Below are 21,472 nucleotides of genomic sequence, written 5' to 3' on the forward strand. Positions count from 1 at the left end.
ACAGGTGTATATAGGGGTGTAGTATATTACAGGTGTAGTATATAGGGGTGTAGTGGTGTAGTATAATACAGGTGTATATAGGGGTGTACTGGTGTAGTATAATACAGGTGTATATAGGGGTGTAGTGGTGTAGTATAATACAGGTGTATATAGGGGTGTAGTGGTGTAGTATAATATAAGTGTAGTATATAGGGGTGTAGTGATGTAGGTTATCACAGGTGTAGTATATAGTGATGTAGTGCTGCAGTTTATTACAGGTTAAACACAACCTGGACATCAGTAGATGGCCAATTAAAAATCAGAATCCGTGAACATTGTTTGGATATAGAAAAGGCGAAAAGTGTTACTGATGAGGGTTTGCTAAAAACTATTCCCAGGCACTTTAAAAAGTATCATGGCTGCAATGCCACCCTTTTGAAGGGAAAGGGTATTGATTTGGTGTCTATGGGATCTAGAGGGGGTGACCTTGGCAGGCTTCTTGCCCAAGTCGAGAGCAAGTGGATATACAGGCTGGGTACTTTGACTCCTAATGGTCTTAATGAAAATATGGGGTTTTCAGCTATTTTATGACACCACTGTTTTTGTTCCAGTGGGGCCTGTTGTCCTGGATCCATATTGATATTTATTTTTGATATATATCTCTCTGTATGCATCCCTACATTGACATGTCTGGTTTTAGTTTGGTGTTTGTGGTGGGTTGTGTTTTATATGTTTTTAATTTTTTGTTTTTTTCAGTATATTAGGCTACCTTTGCTTGGTTTACTACCATCCATGGAGTGGGTCATCTTTACATCTAGGAGGATATCCATCTAGGACGCCTTTCTTGACGGCCATAAAGAAAAATGAATTGTTTTTCTTACTATATTATTCTATTTCATGATGCATTATGTAATTTCCATGTACATTTTTTAATGGCAATGTAGGGTGTGCATGCAGTCCCTAATTATATTTAGGTGCAGTTTACTATAATATCTGATTTGCTATACCTGTATGCATGGTCTTAAATGACTGATATAATGGCCTTAGTGCTTGTCCATTTGGAAATATTTGTGTCAGGCATGAAACAATTAAAAATATCTGTCTATTGGCCGAAGGGAGAAATTAATATTTGAGACATCCGGTTTACTGTATTATCATATTATGACTTATTATGTAACTTATTGGTATTTCCCTAGAAGTCACTATAGGACTGTATGTGTAGCGTTCTGTTACATTTAGTGCAGATTACGTTCACTACAATATCTGATTGTATTCATGTATATGTATGGCTTTAAGTAAACTGTCACAATGGCTGTAGTGCCCATGTATTTGGAATTACTTATACTAGGCATAAAACAGTTAAAGCTATTCTCGGTACTACTTAAATTGCCGTTTTCTAAGTGCAGCCAAGAATCCAGTGCGCATGACTCCAATGCCGACTGCTGGCTTCCTTTTGTCGCGTCAGATGGCGTCCCGTGGTTGCCATGACTCACTAACATGTGGGTTGTGACATCACGGTCACGTGATCGCGGCGTTCTGGAGGCTCCTTTCATTCAGCAGTGGTGATTGTTGCTATGCGCCGCTAAATTGGATTAACGCCGCTTCCTGCTCCCATCAGAACATGTGATCGGGTTTTGTCCTCACATTGGCCACTCTGCCCTTTTTAAACCAGCCTGCCCCTCACCTCGGACACGCTCCTCGAAAAAGCTATTGCGAAACACGTGTCGGAGTGTGAGGGTCACAGCAGTTCATCAGTCCCCAGGTGATGTAATTTGAATGACTATTATACTGTCCTGTTTGCCTTTTCCATACTGTGAATGGTTAATGACTTGTGCTTCTCTGTGTTCTCTTTCTGCGCTTCTTATGCATTTACTAGGCACTTATGCCCTTTTTCCTGTGTAAGGAACCCTACATCCATATACTCTTTATATTCACTTATTTTTTTATTATGGGTATGAGATTTTGGATGGGGTACTAATTAGTAAAAATTAACTATCTTTTGATGCATTATTAGTAGCACAGATGGAACCACAGAATCGCACTTGTCCTCAATGAATGGTCTTTTGGCTCAGGGTTAATATATATATTCACCTGGTGTCTTTGATGTGTATATCCCAGATTCACAAAAAAAATTCTTTTGACTATTTATTGGGACTCAATATATTAATTGTCTGTGTCTCTCTATTTACTGTCGGTACCTTTATGCTATATTTTAGTTTTTTAATGAAAATAAATAAAGATTGGTATTTTACTATTATCCTTGTCACTCCTTTAATTGGCCATCTACTGATGTCCAGGTTGTGTTTAAATTATGCTGGTTGGAGTGCTATGCGCTAATATATTTGGACATGTGGTTGCTAACTAGTTTATTACAGGTGTAGTATATAGTGATGTAGTATATTACAGGTGTATATAGGGGTGTAGTATATAGTGGTATAGTATATAGAGGTGTAGTTTATTAGAGGTGTAGTGTATAGGGATGCATATTACAGGTGTAGTATGTGGCGGGTGTAGTGATGTAGTATATGGGGATTGTGTATGTATGTATACATTGTGTGTATGTGTATATATATTATATACACACACAGTATATATATGCGTGTTTGTGTGTGTATGTATATATATATTATATATATATATATATATATATATATATATATATATATATATATATATATATATACATACAGTCATATGAAAAAGTTTGGGCACCCCTATTAATGTTAACCTTTTTTCTTTATAACAATTTTAGAGCACTTCACGCGTCACTCTGCCGACAAGCTTTTTGGAGATGGAAATTTCATTTTCTAGGAGGACTTGGCACCTGTCCACACTGCCAAAAGTACCAATACCTGGTTTAATAACGACAGTATCACTATGCTTGATTGGCCAGCAAACTCTCCTGACCTAAACCCCATAGAGAATCTATTGGGTATTGTCAAGAGCAGGGGTGGGCAATTAATTTTCCCATGGGGCCGCATGAGAAATTGGGATGGTTTTAGAGGGCCGGACTAATATAATTAACTCGGTTATATATATATATATATATATATATATATACAGTCATATGAAAAAGTTTATGCACCCCTATTAATGTTAACCTTTTTTCTTTATAACAATTTGGGTTTTTGCAACAGCTATTTCAGTTTCATCTATCTAATAACTGATGGACTGAGTAATATTTCTGGATTGAAATTAGGTTTATTGTACTAACAGAAAATGTGCAATCCGCATTTAAACAAAATTTGACTGCTGCAAAAGTATGGACACCTCAAAATAAAAGTGACATTAATATTTTGTAGATCCTCCTTTTGCAAAAATAACAGCCTCTAGTCGCTTCCTGTAGCTTTTAATGAGTTCCTGGATCCTGGATAAAGGTATATTTGACCATTCCTGTTTACAAAACAATTCCAGTTCAGTTAAGTTTGATGGTCGCTGAGCATGGACAGCACGCTTCAAATCATCCCACAGATTTTCAATGATATTCATGTCTGGGGACTTGGATGGCCATTCCAGAACATTGTAATTGTTCCTCTGCATGAATGCCTGAGTAGATTTGGAGCGGTGTTTTGGATCATTGTCTTGCTGAAATATCCATCCCCTGCGTAACTTCAACTTCGTCACTGATTCTTGCACATTATTGTCAAGAATCTGCTGATACTGAGTTGAATCCATGCGGCCCTCAACTTTAACAAGATTCCCGGTGCCGGCATTGGCCACACAGCCCCAAAGCATGATGGAACCTGCACCAAATTGTACTGTGGGTAGCAAGTGCTTTTCTTGGAATGCCTTGTTTTTTTGCCTCCATGCATAACGCCTTTTTGTATGACCAAACAACTCAATCTTTGTTTCATCAGTCCACAGGACCTTCTTCCAAAATGTAACTGGCTTGTCCAAATGTGCTTTTGCATACCTCAGGCGACTCTGTTTGTGGCGTGCTTGCAGAAACGGCTTCTTTCGCATCACTCTCCCATACAGCTTCTCCTTGTGCAACGTGCGCTGTACTGTTGACCGATGCACATTGACACCATCTGCAGCAAGATGATGCTGCAGGTCTTTGGAGGTGGTCTGTGGATTGTCCTTGACTGTTCTCACCATTCTTCTTCTCTGCCTTTCTGATATTTTTCTTGGCCTGCCACTTCTGGGCTTAACAAGAACTGTACCTGTGTTCTTCCATTTCTTTACTATGTTCCTCACAGTGGAAATTGACAGTTTAAATCTCTGAGACAACTTTTTGTATCCTTCCCCTGAACAACTATGTTGAATAATCTTTGTTTTCAGATCATTTGAGAGTTGTTTTGAGGAGCCCATGATGCCACTCTTCATAGGAGATTCAAATAGGAGAACAACTTGCAAGTGGCCACCTTAAATACCTTTACTCATGATTGGATACACCTGCCTATGAAGTTCAAAACTCAGTGAGGTTACAAAACCAATTTAGTGCTTTAGTAAGTCAGTAAAAAGTAGTTAGGAGTGTTCAAATCAAGAAATTGATAAGGGTGCCCATACTTTTGCACCGGTCAAATTTTGTTTCAATGCGGATTGCACATTTTCTGTTACTACAATAAACCACATTTAAATCCAGAAATATTACTGAGTCCATCAGTTATTAGATATATGAAACTGAAATAGCTGTTGCAAAAACCCAAATTGTTATAAAGAAAAAAGGTTAACATTAATAGGGGTGCATAAACTTTTTCATATGACTGTATATATATATATATATATATATATATATATATATATATAACCGAGTTAATTATATTAGTCCGGCCCTCTAAAACCAACCCAATTTCTCATGCGGCCCCATGGGAAAATTAATTGCCCACCCCTGCTCTTGACAATACCCAATAGATTCTCTATGGGGTTTAGGTCAGGAGAGTTTGCTGGCCAATCAAGCATAGTGATACTGTCGTTATTAAACCAGGTATTGGTACTTTTGGCAGTGTGGACAGGTGCCAAGTCCTCCTAGAAAATGAAATTTCCATCTCCAAAAAGCTTGTCGGCAGAGTGACGCGTGAAGTGCTCTAAAATCTCCTGGTAGACAGCTGTGCTGACTTTGGTATTGATAGAACACAATGGACCTATACCAGCAGATGACATGGGTCCCCAAACCATAACTGATTGTGGAAGCTTCACACTAGACCTCATGCAGCTTGGATTGTATACCTCTCTACTCTTCCTCCAGACTCTGGGACCTTGATTACTAAATGAAATGCAAAATTTACTTTCATCTGAAAACAACACCTTGGACCACTGAGCAACAGTCCAGTTCTTTTTCTCTTTGGCCCAGGTATGAGGTTTTGGGCGTTGTCTATTTGTCATAAGTGGCTTACACAAGGAATGCAACAGTTGTAGCCCATGTCCTGTATACATCTGTATGTGGTGGCTCTAGAAGCACTGACTCCAGCAGCAGTCCACTCCTTGTGAATCTCCCCTAAATTTTTGAATGGCCTTTTCTTAACAATCCTATCAATTCTGTGGTTATCCCGGTTGCTTGTGCACCTGTTTCTACCACACTGTTTCCTTTCACTCAACTTTCCATTAATTTGCTTGGATACAGCGCTCTGTGAACAGCCAGCTTCTTTAGCAATGACATTTTGTTGCTTACCCTGTTTGTGGAGTGTGTCAATGACCGCCTTCTGGACATCTGTCAAGTTAGCAGTCTTCCCCATGATTGTGTAGCCTACTGAACCAGACTAAGGGACAATTTAAAACTCTTAGGAGGCCTTTGCAGGTGTTTTGTGGTAATTATTCTAATTTTCTGAGATAATGACTTTTGGGTTTTCATTGGCTGTAAGCCATAATCATCAACATTAACAGAAATAAACACTTGAAATAGATCACTCTGTTTGTAATGACTCTATATAATATATGTTTTTCTCTTTTTGTATTGAATTACTGAAATAAATTAACTGTTTGATGATATTCTAATTTATTGAGATGCACTAGCACTATGTTCCCTTTGAATTGTAAAGTGCTGCGGAATATGTTATTGATACTGTGTCAGATCCATGGTATGATAACTATCACCAGCGGACATTAGCCTCATGGTCCATTGGCCATCATTGCTTATTGTGTTTGTACCTTTACAGTCTTGATAGTTATATGCCTATTCTAAGTGTTTCCTTATCGTTTTTCTTTTTCTTTTTTTTTTACAGCCTTTTTTTGTTGATCATAATTCTAGGAGCACTACATTTATTGACCCACGTCTTCCTTTACAAAGCAGCAGACCAACTAGTGCATTGCTTCATCGGCAGCATTTAACACGGCAGCGCAGCCATAGTGCTGGGGAGGTTAGTCCAGTGTTCCTATTTTACAAAATATCACTTTACGGTAGAAAGGCTCAGACAAAGATTTGCTGGTGAGTTGTGGTGACCAAAAGGGTTCACCTGTTACCTGCAATAGAACCTGGAAACCAGTATTCAGTTTTCTTCCAGAACCACCACTAACAAATTAGGTTAAAGAGAACATGGCAACTTAAGAGATCTTATTAACCATTTAGCAACTACTCATGATCTTTTTACGGTAGGAGGTGCAGATTGCTAGCCTGCACAGCTTTGTATGATGTTGCGCATTAAGTTTTATGACGCTGACTGTTTCTGAGGATGATCGAAGCAGTTCTAGATGGCTTTTGTCTTCTCTTTGTCACTCTATATCTGCTGTGCCAGTGCTTGTGTTGGCATTACAAGGATCCATCATCTAGATCAGATCTGCCAGTGACTCATATAATACAGTAGCTATTGGCTAATTTCCCTGTACCTGGTGATCCAATAAAAGCTGTGGTTAGAAAGAAAAACTGCAGAATAAAAAATTACAATCAATCATTATTTATAATGGTATGTGGTAGTTATACAAATAGTCCCAAGAAAGTCCTTAAAAAAACAAAGATGGGTGCATACTCCTCTATCTGTGTTTGATTACAGAAAAACCTTTTTGCACATTGACAAGTCCAGGATCTGATGTGTGCAGAGGTGATGAATGTTTTAATAATCCTCATACCCAACTTGTATTTCAGTTGAGCTTGGGATCGTCATACAGACCTGACTGTATTTTGGAATCAGACATGTATCACACATGTCTGGGTAATTTGATATGTAGGAATCTCTCTAGACTCTGTGATTTCAAAACGCTAAACAGTTAGGTCTAGAAATAATTGGACAATGGCTTGGTGATTTGGCCTCTGCGGGTCACTATTTTTTATTTAAAATTAAACAACTGCCATGCAATTGAAGTGAAGACATTAAAGGCATCGGATAAAATTATCTTGTGAAACATATAGGAATTGCAACCATTTTTCTATAAAGCTCCCTAATTTCAGGGGCTCAAAAGTAATTGGACAAAGTAATTTTACCGTAAATAAAATGTTAATTTTTAATACTTTGTAGAGAATCCTTTGCAGGTAATGATTTTTTGATGTCTAGAAGCCATGGACATCACCATCACTAGGTTTCCTCCTTTGTGATGCTTTGCCGGCCATTACTGCAGCTGATTTCAGTATTAAGTATTGTATTAAGCATGTGAAATGCAGCTCGATGGGAATGAGATCTGGTTATTGACTCGGATATTACAGAATATTTCACTTCTTTGCCTTAAAAAGCTCCTGGGTTGCATTCACAGTAAGTTTTGGGTCATTTTCCATCTGTACTGTAAAACGTCATCAAATCAGCCTTGCTGCATTTGGTTGAATCAGCAGAAAGTCTCACCCTGAATTCATCCTGTTTTTAGTCCTTCATTCTGTTTTTAGTCACAATGTCAATAATCACTAGTGATCCAGTGTCATTGGAAGCCCTGCATGCCCGACCACCACACAGCCTCCACCATGTTTTACAGTGTTTGTGATGTGCTTTGGATCATGACGTTCCAACCCCCTCCATATTTTCTTCTTCCCTTCAATCTGGTGCAGGTTGATCTTCATTTCATCTGTCCAAAGACTGCTTTTCTTGAATTGAGCAGACTTCTTTAAGAGGTTTTTTTTTTCAAAGTCTAATCTGACCTTTTTAGTTTTAAGGCAGATTAATGGTTTGCACGTTGTGGGGAAACCTCTATATTTGCTCTCATAAAGTCTTATCTTTATGGTGAACTTAGATACTGAAACACCCACTTCATGGAGTGTGTTCTTTACTTGGGTGGATATTGCAAAGTGATTTTTTTTTTATCACCATGTAAAGGATTCTGCAAGCACCCACCATTATTGTCTTCCATGTATGTCCAGGCCTTTTTGGGTTTCCAAGCTCACCAGTGGACTCTATTTTTTGCAGATTTTACCAAACTGTTAATTTGACCAATCCTAACATTTCTGCTATCTCTCTGATAGATTTCTTCTTTTTGCAGCCTAATGATGGTGTGCTTTTCTTCCATTGAGAGCTCCTTTGACTTTATGTTGTGGTTCACAGAAACAGCTTCTAAATGCAAATGTCACTCCTGCAATCAGCTCCAGACCTTTTACCTGTTTAATTGATTATGGATTAACAAGGAAATAGCCCATGCAGCCCCTTGAAAAAGAGGCAGCTTCATATTAACCCCTTCACCCCTGGGCATTTTCCATTATTTCATTTTCGTCTTTTCCTCCTCTTTTTACAAAAATTATGTTTTTATTTTTCCATTAATATCAAAGTTTGTTTTTTTTGCGAGAAGAGTTGTACTTTTGAATTACTCCATTCATTTTACTATAAGTGCATTGAAATTGCAAAAAAAAGTGCAATTAAACAATTGTGTTTTGTATTTTAAATTTACCATGTTCTCTATTTGGTAAACCTGACCTGGAAATATGATTCTCCAGGTCACTACGATTATGTGGATTCCAAACATGTAAAGTTGTATTTTATTTAAGTGGTGAAAAAAAATCGTTAATTTAGAATTTTATTTTTTTTGGCTTGTCGCCATTTCCTGTGACCCATAATGATTTCATTTTTCGAGATCGGGGACTGTGTGAGGGCTTATTTTTTGTGCCCTGAGTTTACATTTTACTGATACTATTTTGGGGTAAATACGATGTATTGATTGCCTCCTTTTGCATTTTATTGCAATGTTCCGGTGACCTCTTCAAAATAATTTTGGCATTTTGATTTTTTTGCACATTACGCTGTTTACCAAACGGATTCATTCATTTTATATTTATATTTTTTTATTGTTTTTATTTTCAATGGGGCAAAGGGGAGGTGATTTGAACTTTTGTATTTTTTTTTTTTCTTCACATTTTTAAAAACATTTTATTTACCATTTACTTTAGTGGACTTGAAGCTGCGATCGTCCGATCACATTTGCTATAGAGAGCAGTGCTGCTGCAGTGCTCTGTATAGCAGAAATCACGATCTCCTATGAATGCCGGTTCACATAAGGATCATGATGCAGAAAAAAGACATGTTCACTCTGTGCAAAAATAACCCTAAGAAAAAGCTTGTAATGGCTTTAAAATGCATTGAATGAAAAACATGTATTTCCACTGGAGCGTGCTGGATATTGCGCTTAAACCTCAAGTTACCAATAAAGGGAGGAACCCAAATATCAAGAAACCATAAAGAAAAAAATTCCTATTTAAAATTACCAAATTTTATTAGTCATTTACTCTAAAAAACTGGATGGAAAAAAATGGATTTGGAGGGACAGTAAGGGACAGCCGCCGAGGAGCGGGGGCACCGAGTGTTAGGGTGTTTACACTCCGCTGGTAGGTAGGGGAAATTCATAGGGCTAGGATAGGCCACCTCCCTCCTATATACCTAATAACATCTTCAATATCGACAACTGGCGCACTTGTCCCTCTCACCCGCCCAACCACTTTTAAGTGGCTATTCTGTTTGACTGCACTGACAGTTTTTTAGAGTAAATGACTAATAAAATTTGGTAATTTTAAATAGGAATTTTTTTCTTTATGGTTTCTTGATATTTGGGTTCCTCCCTTTATTGGTAACTTGAGGTTTAAGCTTTATATGGCTGGCTTTCTGTCAGCTCCGCTAAACACATCTGATTGGATGAGTGATGTGAAAGAGGCGTTCTCTGAGACCTCTGAATTAAGTAGGACATTGGCTAAACCCAGCATCAAAAGTATTTTTTCAGACTTGTTGGTGTGTTATAAAGACCACTTGAAATCCTGGTGGGAGGTGAGATCCTTGGAGCATTATATAAAGAGTGGCATTGTTCCAAGAGGCTTAAGGATTCCGCTCACACCAGCACCGAGGTCAAGGACCCAGACTTTGTTAGAGAAGTGGCGTAAGGAATCAATAGCGTCATCGATTCGTTTTATGACAATCCTCTTAGAGGAAGAAAAATTGACCCTAGAAGAATCATCTAAAAAACTTGAGACTCAAATTGAGAGAGCCCGTGAATATAAATCTGATTCTGATTTTAGTAATAAAGAGATCACACTAAAATCAACAGTAGATAAATACCAGCAGGAACTTAAGGAGAGGAAACATAGACACTACGTACGAGACCTGGCTGATTTTAAGGATAATAAAGCCTATCCTAATTTAGAGTCGTACGAATACACAGGTGATCCTTCTTCCTCAGACGCAGATATTTTTGACACTGAGTATCGGGCAAGAGAGGGTGTTTTTAGAGCAAATAGAGGTAGGGGTCAATTTAGGAGGTATAAAAACAAAAACAAAAAATGGGAGGAAAGAAGGGGGAATCAGAGATTCACACCATCTGGAGTACTCCCAGGGGAGTCTTCTGTTCCATCCTTATCCTCCACCTCATCCTCTTCTCCGGCCTCTTTTTTTTAGAGGGGACAGACGGAATGTCATACCAATTACGCACATGGCTAGTGGGTGTACAGAAAAAACAGTAGGGATAGGTTTAGAGGAAGACAGGCAGCGAATCATTAACCTTTCCTCGTATACCCTATCTATCGATGAAGAGAAGGTCCTGGCCGCAGGGCTTACTTTTGTTCCGACTACACGGTGTGACCCATTTTTATGGATCAAGGATATTAATTTGTTTCTTAGGAAACTGAAGTGGAAGAAACATTTTGTCATTAATGATAGAACTAAATGCCAACAATTGGGGATTCCTTTGGAGTCCCTGAATGATGTTAGGGTTTTGGCCGGACTTGCAGAGGAGAGTGACCGTGAAATTGGTGAAGGCCCTTTTTCGGAATTGAAACCCAAAAGCCTACGATTACCACCACTTGGAGAATATAGCAATATTGACATATTTGCCAAACTAGTCTCGACTGAGATCAGTAAAATCAATCCAAGAAAGGGTAGATCTGAGACCAACCTTGGACAGTCGGAGAGGGAAGCATTATTGTCTCTAGAAAAAAACAGAAACATCGTAATTAAGCCCTCCGATAAAGGAGGGAACACGGTGATTCTTGATGTAGAAAAGTATAGGGATATGTGCTTTTCTATTCTCCATGACTCTGCCACATATGAGATACTGAGGGGGGATCCCACAAAAGACTATGCCTGTAAACTATTGGAGATTTTGACACATGCACTGGATGACTTGCTAATCTCCAAGAGTGAACTAGACTTTATGTATCTGAAACATCCGAGAATAGCAACATTCTATTCACTTCCTAAGATACATAAAGGCATTGTGCCATTGAAAGGCCGACCTATAGTTTCTGGCATAGAAGCACTGTGTCAGAATGTCAGTGTATATTTGGACAAACTTCTGCGCCCGTTTGTGACATCTTTGCCATCATACATTAGGGATACTACTGACCTTATTGGGAAGTTGGAAGGAATTTGTGTGGAACAGGGCACCATCTTAACATCTATAGATGTGGAAGCCCTGTACAGCAGTATCCCTCATGAGAAGGGTATTGAGGCAGTAGAGTACTTCTTAAAGAGTAGGGGGAGTCATCTTGGACCTCATAACATCTTAATCATTAAATTGCTGAAGTTTGTCCTAGGACACAACTACTTCCTGTTCAACAGGAAGTTCTACCACTAACTCAGAGGCACAGCGATGGGGAGCCCTTGTGCTCCCACATACGCCAATTTGGTCCTGGGTTTGTGGGAGGACACAGTTGTCTTTAGGGATGAGGATGTCACCTGGACCCCCAGGATTTTATTCTGGGGGAGATACATTGATGACATCCTCATCCTTTGGTCGGGTGACCAAGTCTCCTTCAGGGCTTTTGTGGAACATCTGAACGTGAACAATCTGCACCTAAGGTTTACCTCTGAGATAGGGGGGGATAGGATTTCCTTCTTGGATTTGTACATCAAGAGGAATCAGGACGGCTATCTGGATACTACCATCTATAGGAAACCCATGGCAACTAATAGTTTGCTACGGTGGGAGAGCTGTCACCCCACTAGCCTGAAGAGAGGGATCCCAAAGGGACAGTTCCTTCGACTTCGGAGGAACTGTTCTAGCTTGGGGGATTTTCAGGCACAATCTAACAATCTTAGGCGTAGGTTCAGAGATGGAGGCTATCCAATGGGAGTGATCAATGAGGCATATAGGTTTGCAAAAGGAAAAAACAGGACGGAGCTAATTGTGCCCCGTCAGAAGACACAGAGTGATGGGATGACAAGATTGATCGGGACCTATGACGATCAAACAGATAGGATTATGGACATATTGAGGCGACACTGGGACATTTTACGGGCAGACCCAGATTTGGTAGACACCCTAACCATAAAACCTTCGGTCACATTTAGGAGAGGTAGGTCAAGAAGCGACCATTTGGTCCATAGCCACTTTGAGCAGCCAAAACTTGCAGGGACATGGTTAGATAGGAGACCTATTGGGACCTTTAGGTGTGGGTCCTGTAGTTTCTGTAGATTTATTGACCCCTCAAAAACCTTTACAAGTGCAGTGACAGGGAGAGTATTTTCCAACAGGGATTTTGCGAATTGTAAGATGACTGGAGTGGTCTATATGTGTACTTGTCAATGTCCCAAAAACTATGTGGGTAAAACCAAGAGAGAGCTAAGAGTAAGGATAGGGGAGCACATAGGGGATATTCTCCATAAAAGAGATACTGCACTAGCTCGGCATATAGTCCAATACCACAATGGAGATACAAAAAGTGTCCTATTTAAAGCAATTGAGACCGTCCAGAAACATGAGAGGCTGGGTGACTGGAATAGGTTAATTCTCCAGAGGGAAACTAGGTGGATCTACCTGTTGCGCAGTATGTGCCCGGATGGGATTAATGAACAATTAAACTTCACTAGTTTTATATGATCCTTCTCTAGAATGACTCCTGGTGGTCTAGAAATCCCCTTTTTCTATTATCATGAGATGAGTTATTGAGTGGAGCAGGCAGGGATGCCTATGTGCTTATTGTCCCTATAGGACGAGCAATGGTTAATTTTGTGGCGAGTTAATAATATCGCACTTTTTCTATTTCCTTATTGCTATGAATAGCCTGAATTGTGGATTTGGAGGGACAGTAAGGGACAGCCGCCGAGGAGCGGGGGCACCGAGTGTTAGGGTGTTTACACTCCGCTGGTCGGTAGGGGAAAGTCATAGGGCTAGGATAGGCCACCTCCCTCCTATATACCTAATAACATCTTCAATATCGACATCTGGCGCACTTGTCCCTTTCACCCGCCCAACCACTTTTAAGTGGCTATTCTCTTTGACTGCACTGACAGTTTTTTAGAGTAAATGACTAATAAAATTTGGTAATTTTAAATAGGAATTTTTAGCGTGCTGGATATTCCCTTGGAAAGTCTTCAGTAGCAGTGCGGAGCGAACACGTTTTCTTTCCTTTTTTTGCATTGTCTGCACTGTCCTGTGCACTTGTGCATCTGTAGTAGCTGTTCTATTATTAAGCGACAACTTGAATAGTTGAGCGTATCTCTTTATCTCTTATTCTGTTTATACCAGAAAAGACCCTACTTTGTGCTTTTGCTCCTTAGTGTTCTTTCAGGAGGATCATAATGACAGACACCAGACTCCGTATCAACAGCAAAGATGCAACTTTTGACATACATATACATCAAAGGTCGTGAAGGGGTTTAAGAGCTGTAATTCCTTAAACGCTTAGAGTGCATTCCCACGATTAGTGTTACTTGCATACTGGATGCAGTGTATTTTTGCTGCTTACAAAACGCTGCATTTTACAGTATAGGCAAAGTAAATGGAATTAATAGAAATCTCATGTCCACTGTGCTTCTTTTTTACCCTGCGTAAACTACAAGCCGCATCATGTCAATTTATCTTCTGGGAATGTAACGTGAGGCCAGGTGGTAGCCGGGGCGAGGGACATAGTCCAGCACCCGCCTGACACACTACAGAAACCGGGGATAGAGTGTTTGGTGGACCCGGTGTGGTGTGATTACCTGAATGCTAGGGTATTTCTGGGCTGTCAGCCCGCTGCTGCTGCTGGTCCAGGGAACATGCTGCAGATGTACTTCCATAGGAATAAAGCACACACTTGGGCCAGCTGTAAAACACTTCATCTACTGTAAACGGTTTCCTCACACCAACAATCTTCTCCAAAGGAGGGTCACAGATACTTCACAGGCATTGTTTCACAGTTCAAAACGGCTCTTCCCATCATGCCTGTACACAGAGTCCCACTGGCTACCATGGGGCATGAGAGTTTCTTCACTTCACTGTTCTCTGAAAGGCTATCTTACACCGGGTTGCATCCGAGGATCACAATTCCGAAGTGACGGTGGCTGTCCAAAGATTAAGGCCCTTACAATAACCAAACTCTTCTCTTTAACCTGCTTGCCATGGGGGCGTTGTCCTGGTTACTCTCTCTATTCCCAGGCTACCACTCTGTTACTAACTACTTCAGGTCACCAGCTTCTGATTTCCTCCTGCCCGATCTTCTGCCTGTTTCTCTACCACCACACCACTCTGCTACTTGTATAGGACCCACCCCAACCTATGTCCTATGGGCCGGGCGTCCTTCACTAATACACCCAGTCCTGCCCCTGTACCTCTTGTGCGAGACTCCCTCCTAACAGACAGAAAGCCCAATGCCACCTTGTGGCAACCAGCAGGACTGTGACACAAGCCACATAAAACTTACACAATAAAACCACGCTCACATCAGCGGTATTTTGCCGCAGGGCCAGATCCGGTATAAATGCGTTTCAGCTCCATTCATTTCCTACGGAATCGCGGCAACATGCAGTCATGGGCGACACGGTGGCTCAGTGGTTAGCACTGCAGTCTTGCAGCACTGGGGTCCTGGGTTCAATTCCCACCAAGGACACCATCTGCAAGTAGTTTGTATGTTCTCCCCGTGTTTGCGTGGGTTTCCTCCGGGTTCTCCAGCTTTCTCCCACACTCCAAAAACATACTGATAGGGAATTTAGATTGTGAGCCCCAATAGGGACAGTATGACCAATGTATGTAAAGCGCTGTGGAATTAATAGCGCTATATAAATGAATAAATTATTATTATATGCGGTGCATGTGACCGCATCCTGCCGCGACTCCATTGGAGGTGAATTGAGCTGAAACGCATTTGTAACGGATCCGGCCCTGTGGCAAAATACCGCTGATGTGAGCGCAGCCTAACACTGCACAATAAATATACATTTGCAATGCAGCGCACAATGTCTTCAGGGGAGTACTCACTTTTCTGCATGGATTTTTCCCATAGACTTGTATTAGTTGTGGAAAATCTGCAGGTAAATGACACACATTCATTTTAGGTGTGTTTATGTGGTGAAATGCACCAAAACCGCATGTAATCTGCACCTAATGATGTCAGTACCAGGAAATTTCAACAACAAGACTGCTTTATTTATAGGATAAAAAATAGAGATTTTTTTTCAGCTCGCCTTCTCCTGTAGAAGATCTGTTGCCTGGACACTGTGATGCCAGACAGAGTTGTACTGAAAAAAGAGGTGGAAATCCTGCAACCAACCTTCTAAAAAATTTTATTATCCAAATGTTAAAAATATTAACAACACAGTTGTACAAAAACCAGATAGCCACAGATATCAAAAACAGACGCGTTTCGGATATTATTCCTTAGTCATTGATTCTAACAGCAACTCGTGCTACATGGCATTATACGTCATTTCCCATGGGTCATGTGTAAAAAAATGCACCAATTAGAAAAAGCCATGAAACAATCTGGAAACAAATGGACAATGCATTAACATAGAAAAATACAAAAAATACATAGAAAAACAGAATAAAATTGTTTGAACAATAATATATAAACACAGAAAAAAATAGAAAAAAAGAAAATTATTTATTATAATGAAACAACAAGTCATGTTTGATGTTCAAACCTTGTGGGCTCCTACTATGCAGTATGAACATCCACCAAGCCTCACGATTCAAAATCTTCCTCTTATGGTCACCACCTCGTAAAGGAGGATAAACTTTTTCTCTGCCCATAACTGCAAAAGAACTAACGTCTCCCTGATGAATAGTAGAAAAATGTTTGGAAGCTGCAGAGCATTTAACAATCAGTCTATTGCAGGCATCTAAGAGGTGTCTCCGTATGCGGTTCTTGAGAGTGGACAACCTATATACTGGAGGTTGCAGCTTTTGCATGAAATAATATAAACTACAAACGTGGTATTGCAATTGATAGAATTTTTTATTTGGTAATTCTTTGGGTAACCGCTGAAGAAAAGGTTTTACTAGGTGTCACATAGTTACAACACATACAAACTGTGTGACCACATTTGAAAAAACGGCTGAATCTAGCCAGGTCCCAACATGAGATGAATTAGTACGAAAAAGGCTTGGGGAAAGAAAATCACCCAAAGTAGGGGTCTTTTTTGCAACAAATCTGATGTTCTTTTTCAAAATATCAGATCTATTCATTTTTTTTTAACCCTTTCTGTAGCTTTTCTAATCATCCAATTCGGGTAATGCCTGTCTCTCAATCTTGATTCTAATAAATCAATTTCTTTTACAAAAGTAGTAGGCAAGGATGAATTTCTTTTTAGCTTAACCATCTCTCCTAATGGAATATTTTCAATGACTTGTTTTTTAAGACAAAAAGTGGCCAATAATAGAGTATTCCCCTATAATTCTTTGCGGAAAAGAGAAAATTGTATCTTGTATATACAAAATCAATTAAGTTTTTTTGGGGCTTTGTAGGTGAAACGTAAATTCATGTCATTATCATTAAACTTGCCCATTTTATATCAGGGCCTTAAATTAAAATCCTTTCTCTCCCAAAACATCAGATTTGTTGCAAAAAAGACCCCCTACTTTCGGTGATTTTCTTTCCCCAAGGATACTAATTCATCTCATGTTGGGACCTGGCTAGATTCAGCTTTTTTTTCAAATGTGGTCACACAGTTTGTATGTGTTGTAACTATGTGACACCTAGTAAAACCTTTTCTTCAGCGGTTACCCAAAGAATTACCAAATAAAAAATTATATCAATTGCAATACCACGTTTGTAGTTTATATTATTTCATGCAAAAGCTGTAACCTCCAGTATATAGGTTGTACAGGCTGTCCACTCTCAAGAACCGCATACGGAGACACCTCTTAGATGCCCGCAATAGGCTGATTGTTAAATGCTCTGCAGCTTCCAAACATTTTTCTACTATTCATCAGGGAGACGTTAGTTCTTTTGCAGTTATGGGCATAGAAAAAGTTTATCCTCCTTTACGAGGTGGTGACCATAAGAGGAAGCTTTTGAATCGTGAGGCTTGGTGGATGTTCATACTGCATAGTAGGAGCCCACAAGGTTTGAACATCAAACAAGACTTGTTGTTTCATTATAATGAATAATTATCTTTTTTTTCTATTTTTTCTGTGTTTATACATTACTGTTCATGCAATTTTATTCTGTTTTTCTATGTATTTTTTGTATTCTTCTATGTTAATGCATTCCCCATTTGTTTCCAGATTGTTTCATGGCTTTTTCTAATTGGTGCATTTTTTGCACATGAACCATGGGAAATGACGTATAATGCCATGTAGCTCGAGTTGCTGTTAGAATCAATGACTAAGGAATAATATCCGAAACGCGTCTGTTTTTGATACCTGTGGCTATCTGGTTTTTGTACTACCGTGTTGTTAATATTTTTAACATTTGGATAATAAAGTTTTGGATTTTTAGAAGGTAGGTTGCTGGATTTCCATCTGTTTTTATTTCTAGGATGACACATCAAACAAATACTAAAAACGCAATAGAAAAGCATAAAAAATGCATACAAAAACGTGTTGAAGCGAATGCAAGTAAACTAAGGTGCGGAAATGGTGCAGAAGTTCTGCAGCGTCAAAAACTCAACTGATCCCGATCAAGGGAACGTAGCCTTACTCCAAATAGGATGTGAATACTTTCAAATTAAAGCTGACAGTTTGCATTTAAGGCACATATTGATATATAACTACTGTATATCTTAAATATGTTTTGGTAAACAGCTAAAGTCGCAAAACTTGTCACTGTCGAAATATTTCTGGACCTAACTGTACCTTAAAAATAGATGGTTAGAAGATTGAAAGGTTTCACAGAAAAAAACAACTGAAGGAATTAGATATACACTTTTAGATTAGGAAATGTTATCCATGCTTCTTTTTTGACTGGTAAATGAAACATAATTGAATATATCAATGATAGATTCAGAGGGTTTATGGTATTTCTATTTTAGACAGCATTCTTTCAAATCTAACTTAAGGCGTTTGTTTTTTTCTGTTGATAAATTTGTTTTAAAGAAGACTTATCTAACAGGTCAAAAGTGACCTCTTTCACTTTTATTTTATTTCCACTACTCCTCTGAGTATTTCTTATATATATATATATATATATATATATATATATATATATATTTGCCATATCAGTTCAGAAATACGGACCTCTTTCTTTTGAGAACATTTTTACCGAGGTGTGTCTCAGATACCTGGGGGTGTGTATTAGTTCCCCTGCGGGCATGTCTCAGATCCCTTGGAGGCGAGTCTTTAGTCTGTGCTGCCCCATAAACACTGTCCCATTAGAAAAGACCATAGCCCTAAATAAAAATAACCATCTCTAGAATCATTGAAAAAGCTGGCTACTTTTGACCTGATTAGGTCATTCTTATATTCCTCTTATGCACATTTTCCTTTTTATAGTCATTCATTACTTAATGTTCATTTTCACACTAATAGGTTGGAGAAGATACCCGTCATTCAGGTCCTCCAGTTTTACCAAGGCCATCTAGCACTTTTAACACAGTCACTAGAAGTCACTATCAAGATATGATGCCTGTTGGTAAGTACCATATTTTTGGGACTATAGGACAAACCTCACTATAACACATACCTTGGATTTAGACAGCAGCAAATCGACAAAAATATTTCTTTCTACTAATTAAGACTTCACTGGTGTTTTAATGTAGAAGGGTCATGATCATGATCACTAATTTTAATGTAGTAGGCTAGAAAAGAAGGTAATAGATCTAAAGGGTGCTTTACACGCTGCGACATTGCTAGCGATAGCTAGCGATGTCGTGCGCGATAGCCCCCGCCCCCGTCGCTCGTGTGACATTTGGTGATCGCTGCCGTAGTGAACATATCGCTACGGCAGCGTCACACGCACATACCTTTACAGCGGCGTCGCTGTGACCGCCGAACAATCCCTCCTTCAAGGGGGAGATGCATTCGGCGTCATAGCGACGTCACTGCGGCATCACTAAGCGACCGGCCAATAGCAGAGGAGGGGCGGAGATGAGCGGGCGGATTATCCCGCCCACCTCCTTTCTGCCTCCTTTCCGGTGGACGCAGCGATGTGTGATGCCACAGGAACGACGAAAAACATCGTACCTGCAGCAAGCAGCAACGATATTATGAAAAGGAGCGATGTGTCAACGATCAACGATTTTTGACGCTTTTGCGATCGTTGATCATCGCTGCTTGGTGTCACACACTGCAATGTCGCTAACGGCGCTGGATGTGCGTCACTAACGACGTGACCCCGACAATATATTGTTAGCGATGTCGCAACGTGTAAAGCACCCTTAAGGGCGTAGTCACATGGCCGTATAACACAGACAATGATCACATGTCAATGCTTGGAATGGCCAGTGGCTCTCCTGGCCCGAGTGTGAGAGTTGCATAGAAATACATGTTGTCACGCTCAGATTAGGAGAGCCGCCAGCCAGACCATGCATAGTCATCCAAGTTATATGGCCGACTGTCTGCGCCCTTAATGGTAGTGTTTCTCTGCAGCATGTGTATCATACACAAATAGGTTTACTGCTTGCGCATTATGTACACTCTCTGCAGTGCATATATATACACAACATCGCTGCATGTACAATGTTGCTGGCTGTTGGGCTCTCTTGAATTGACTAATTTGTGCACTAAATGCCTTATTTTTTAACATAGTTTCTATAGCAGTAATGCAATTTCCAATTTCAATTATTCAATGTCTACATTTTATAGAATTTCAGACTGCTGCTATATTTTTTGGCTATATTGATTAGTTGACTCGTCATGCACCTGTTCACACTTGTCTTATTTTTGGAGGTGCTGGTCAGTTTTTTGATATTTGTATGTACAGTATGTGCACACTCAGCTTTGCCATGATCACACACAGCTCTCTTGCATGCCCATTTACATACAGTTTTGCTGCATTCACATTTATATACACATACAGCTCTAATACATGCATATTTACATACAGCTCAGCTACATGCACATTTATATACACATATAGCTCTGCAGCATGCACACACACGCACACACGTGTATACTGAAAGTTTCTTTAGCTAGTCGGGAGGAAGGTCCTTCAGCTGCACAGGCTGTGCAGCCTCCGTGTAAGGCCTAAGACACACGGCATGAAAATCAGAGTGAGTGTAATGTGATAAAACATTGTATTCCACTCTGACCAATATTAGCCTATGTGTCAGCACCCATGAGCGATTATTTTCTCAGCCCTAATCGGACCGAGAAAACAATCGCAGCATGCTGCGATTATAATGCGATCCAGGTTTCTCTCGCAACCATTCAAGTCTATGGGGCGAGAGAAAAATCGCACTGCACTCGCAGTACACCGGTGTACCGCGAGTGCAGGGCGAAAATGGCAATAGCCGGCTACGGAGGAGAGAGTGAGATAAATCCCTCTATCCTCTCCGCAGCGCTGGCCCTCCCCTCCTCAGTGCCGGCCCGCCCCCCGCAACTGAGGTCCGATCGCATGATCGGACCTCAGTCGCAGTGACACTCACATGACACTTGGCTCCTGCTGTGCTGCCAGCGTGAGCCAAGTGTCATGCGAAGATCACAGTAGATCCCCATGTGGCCCCGGCCTAAGTCCCGTTAACTTCTTCTGCCCTCATATAGATCTGTATGGAGCAGAAGTATAGAGGGCTTTTCACTTATTGATCGAGAAGTACCCTGTGTTATTCCTTGCTAAAAAGTGTGTCTCATAGTCCAAAAAAACACACTAATATGTTAGACATATTAAAAAAAGTTTAGCTATAAAGCATTGATGAAGATGATGTATTCCCTACTCATACGCATTATCTATGGCATTGAGGGAGAAAGCCAAGTAAAGTGATTTGCTATGTCCTGCAGTTATATAGACCATGAGTGGAGCAGAGGTCAAGCATGCGCTCCTCCACTCCATTCAAGGCCTCATTGAGACATTAGTATTTTTCACATTAAA

The 21,472-nt window shown here is 40.0% G+C and overlaps 1 protein-coding gene across 5 annotated transcripts in view; it reads left to right on the forward strand.

Moving 5' to 3' along the window:
- HECW2 (HECT, C2 and WW domain containing E3 ubiquitin protein ligase 2) overlaps positions 1–21,472 on the forward strand; it is a 453,200-nt gene that overhangs the window by 333,604 nt on the left and 98,124 nt on the right. For all 5 annotated transcript variants that reach the window (XM_075317832.1, XM_075317831.1, XM_075317833.1 and 2 more), the window contains 2 exons: positions 6,141–6,275; positions 18,976–19,078. In XM_075317832.1, coding sequence (XP_075173947.1) covers positions 6,141–6,275; positions 18,976–19,078 — 238 coding nt within the window. The remainder of the gene's footprint in view (positions 1–6,140; positions 6,276–18,975; positions 19,079–21,472) is intronic.

This window comes from Anomaloglossus baeobatrachus, chromosome 7, assembly GCF_048569485.1.
Source record: "Anomaloglossus baeobatrachus isolate aAnoBae1 chromosome 7, aAnoBae1.hap1, whole genome shotgun sequence".
NCBI lineage: Eukaryota > Metazoa > Chordata > Amphibia > Anura > Aromobatidae > Anomaloglossus > Anomaloglossus baeobatrachus.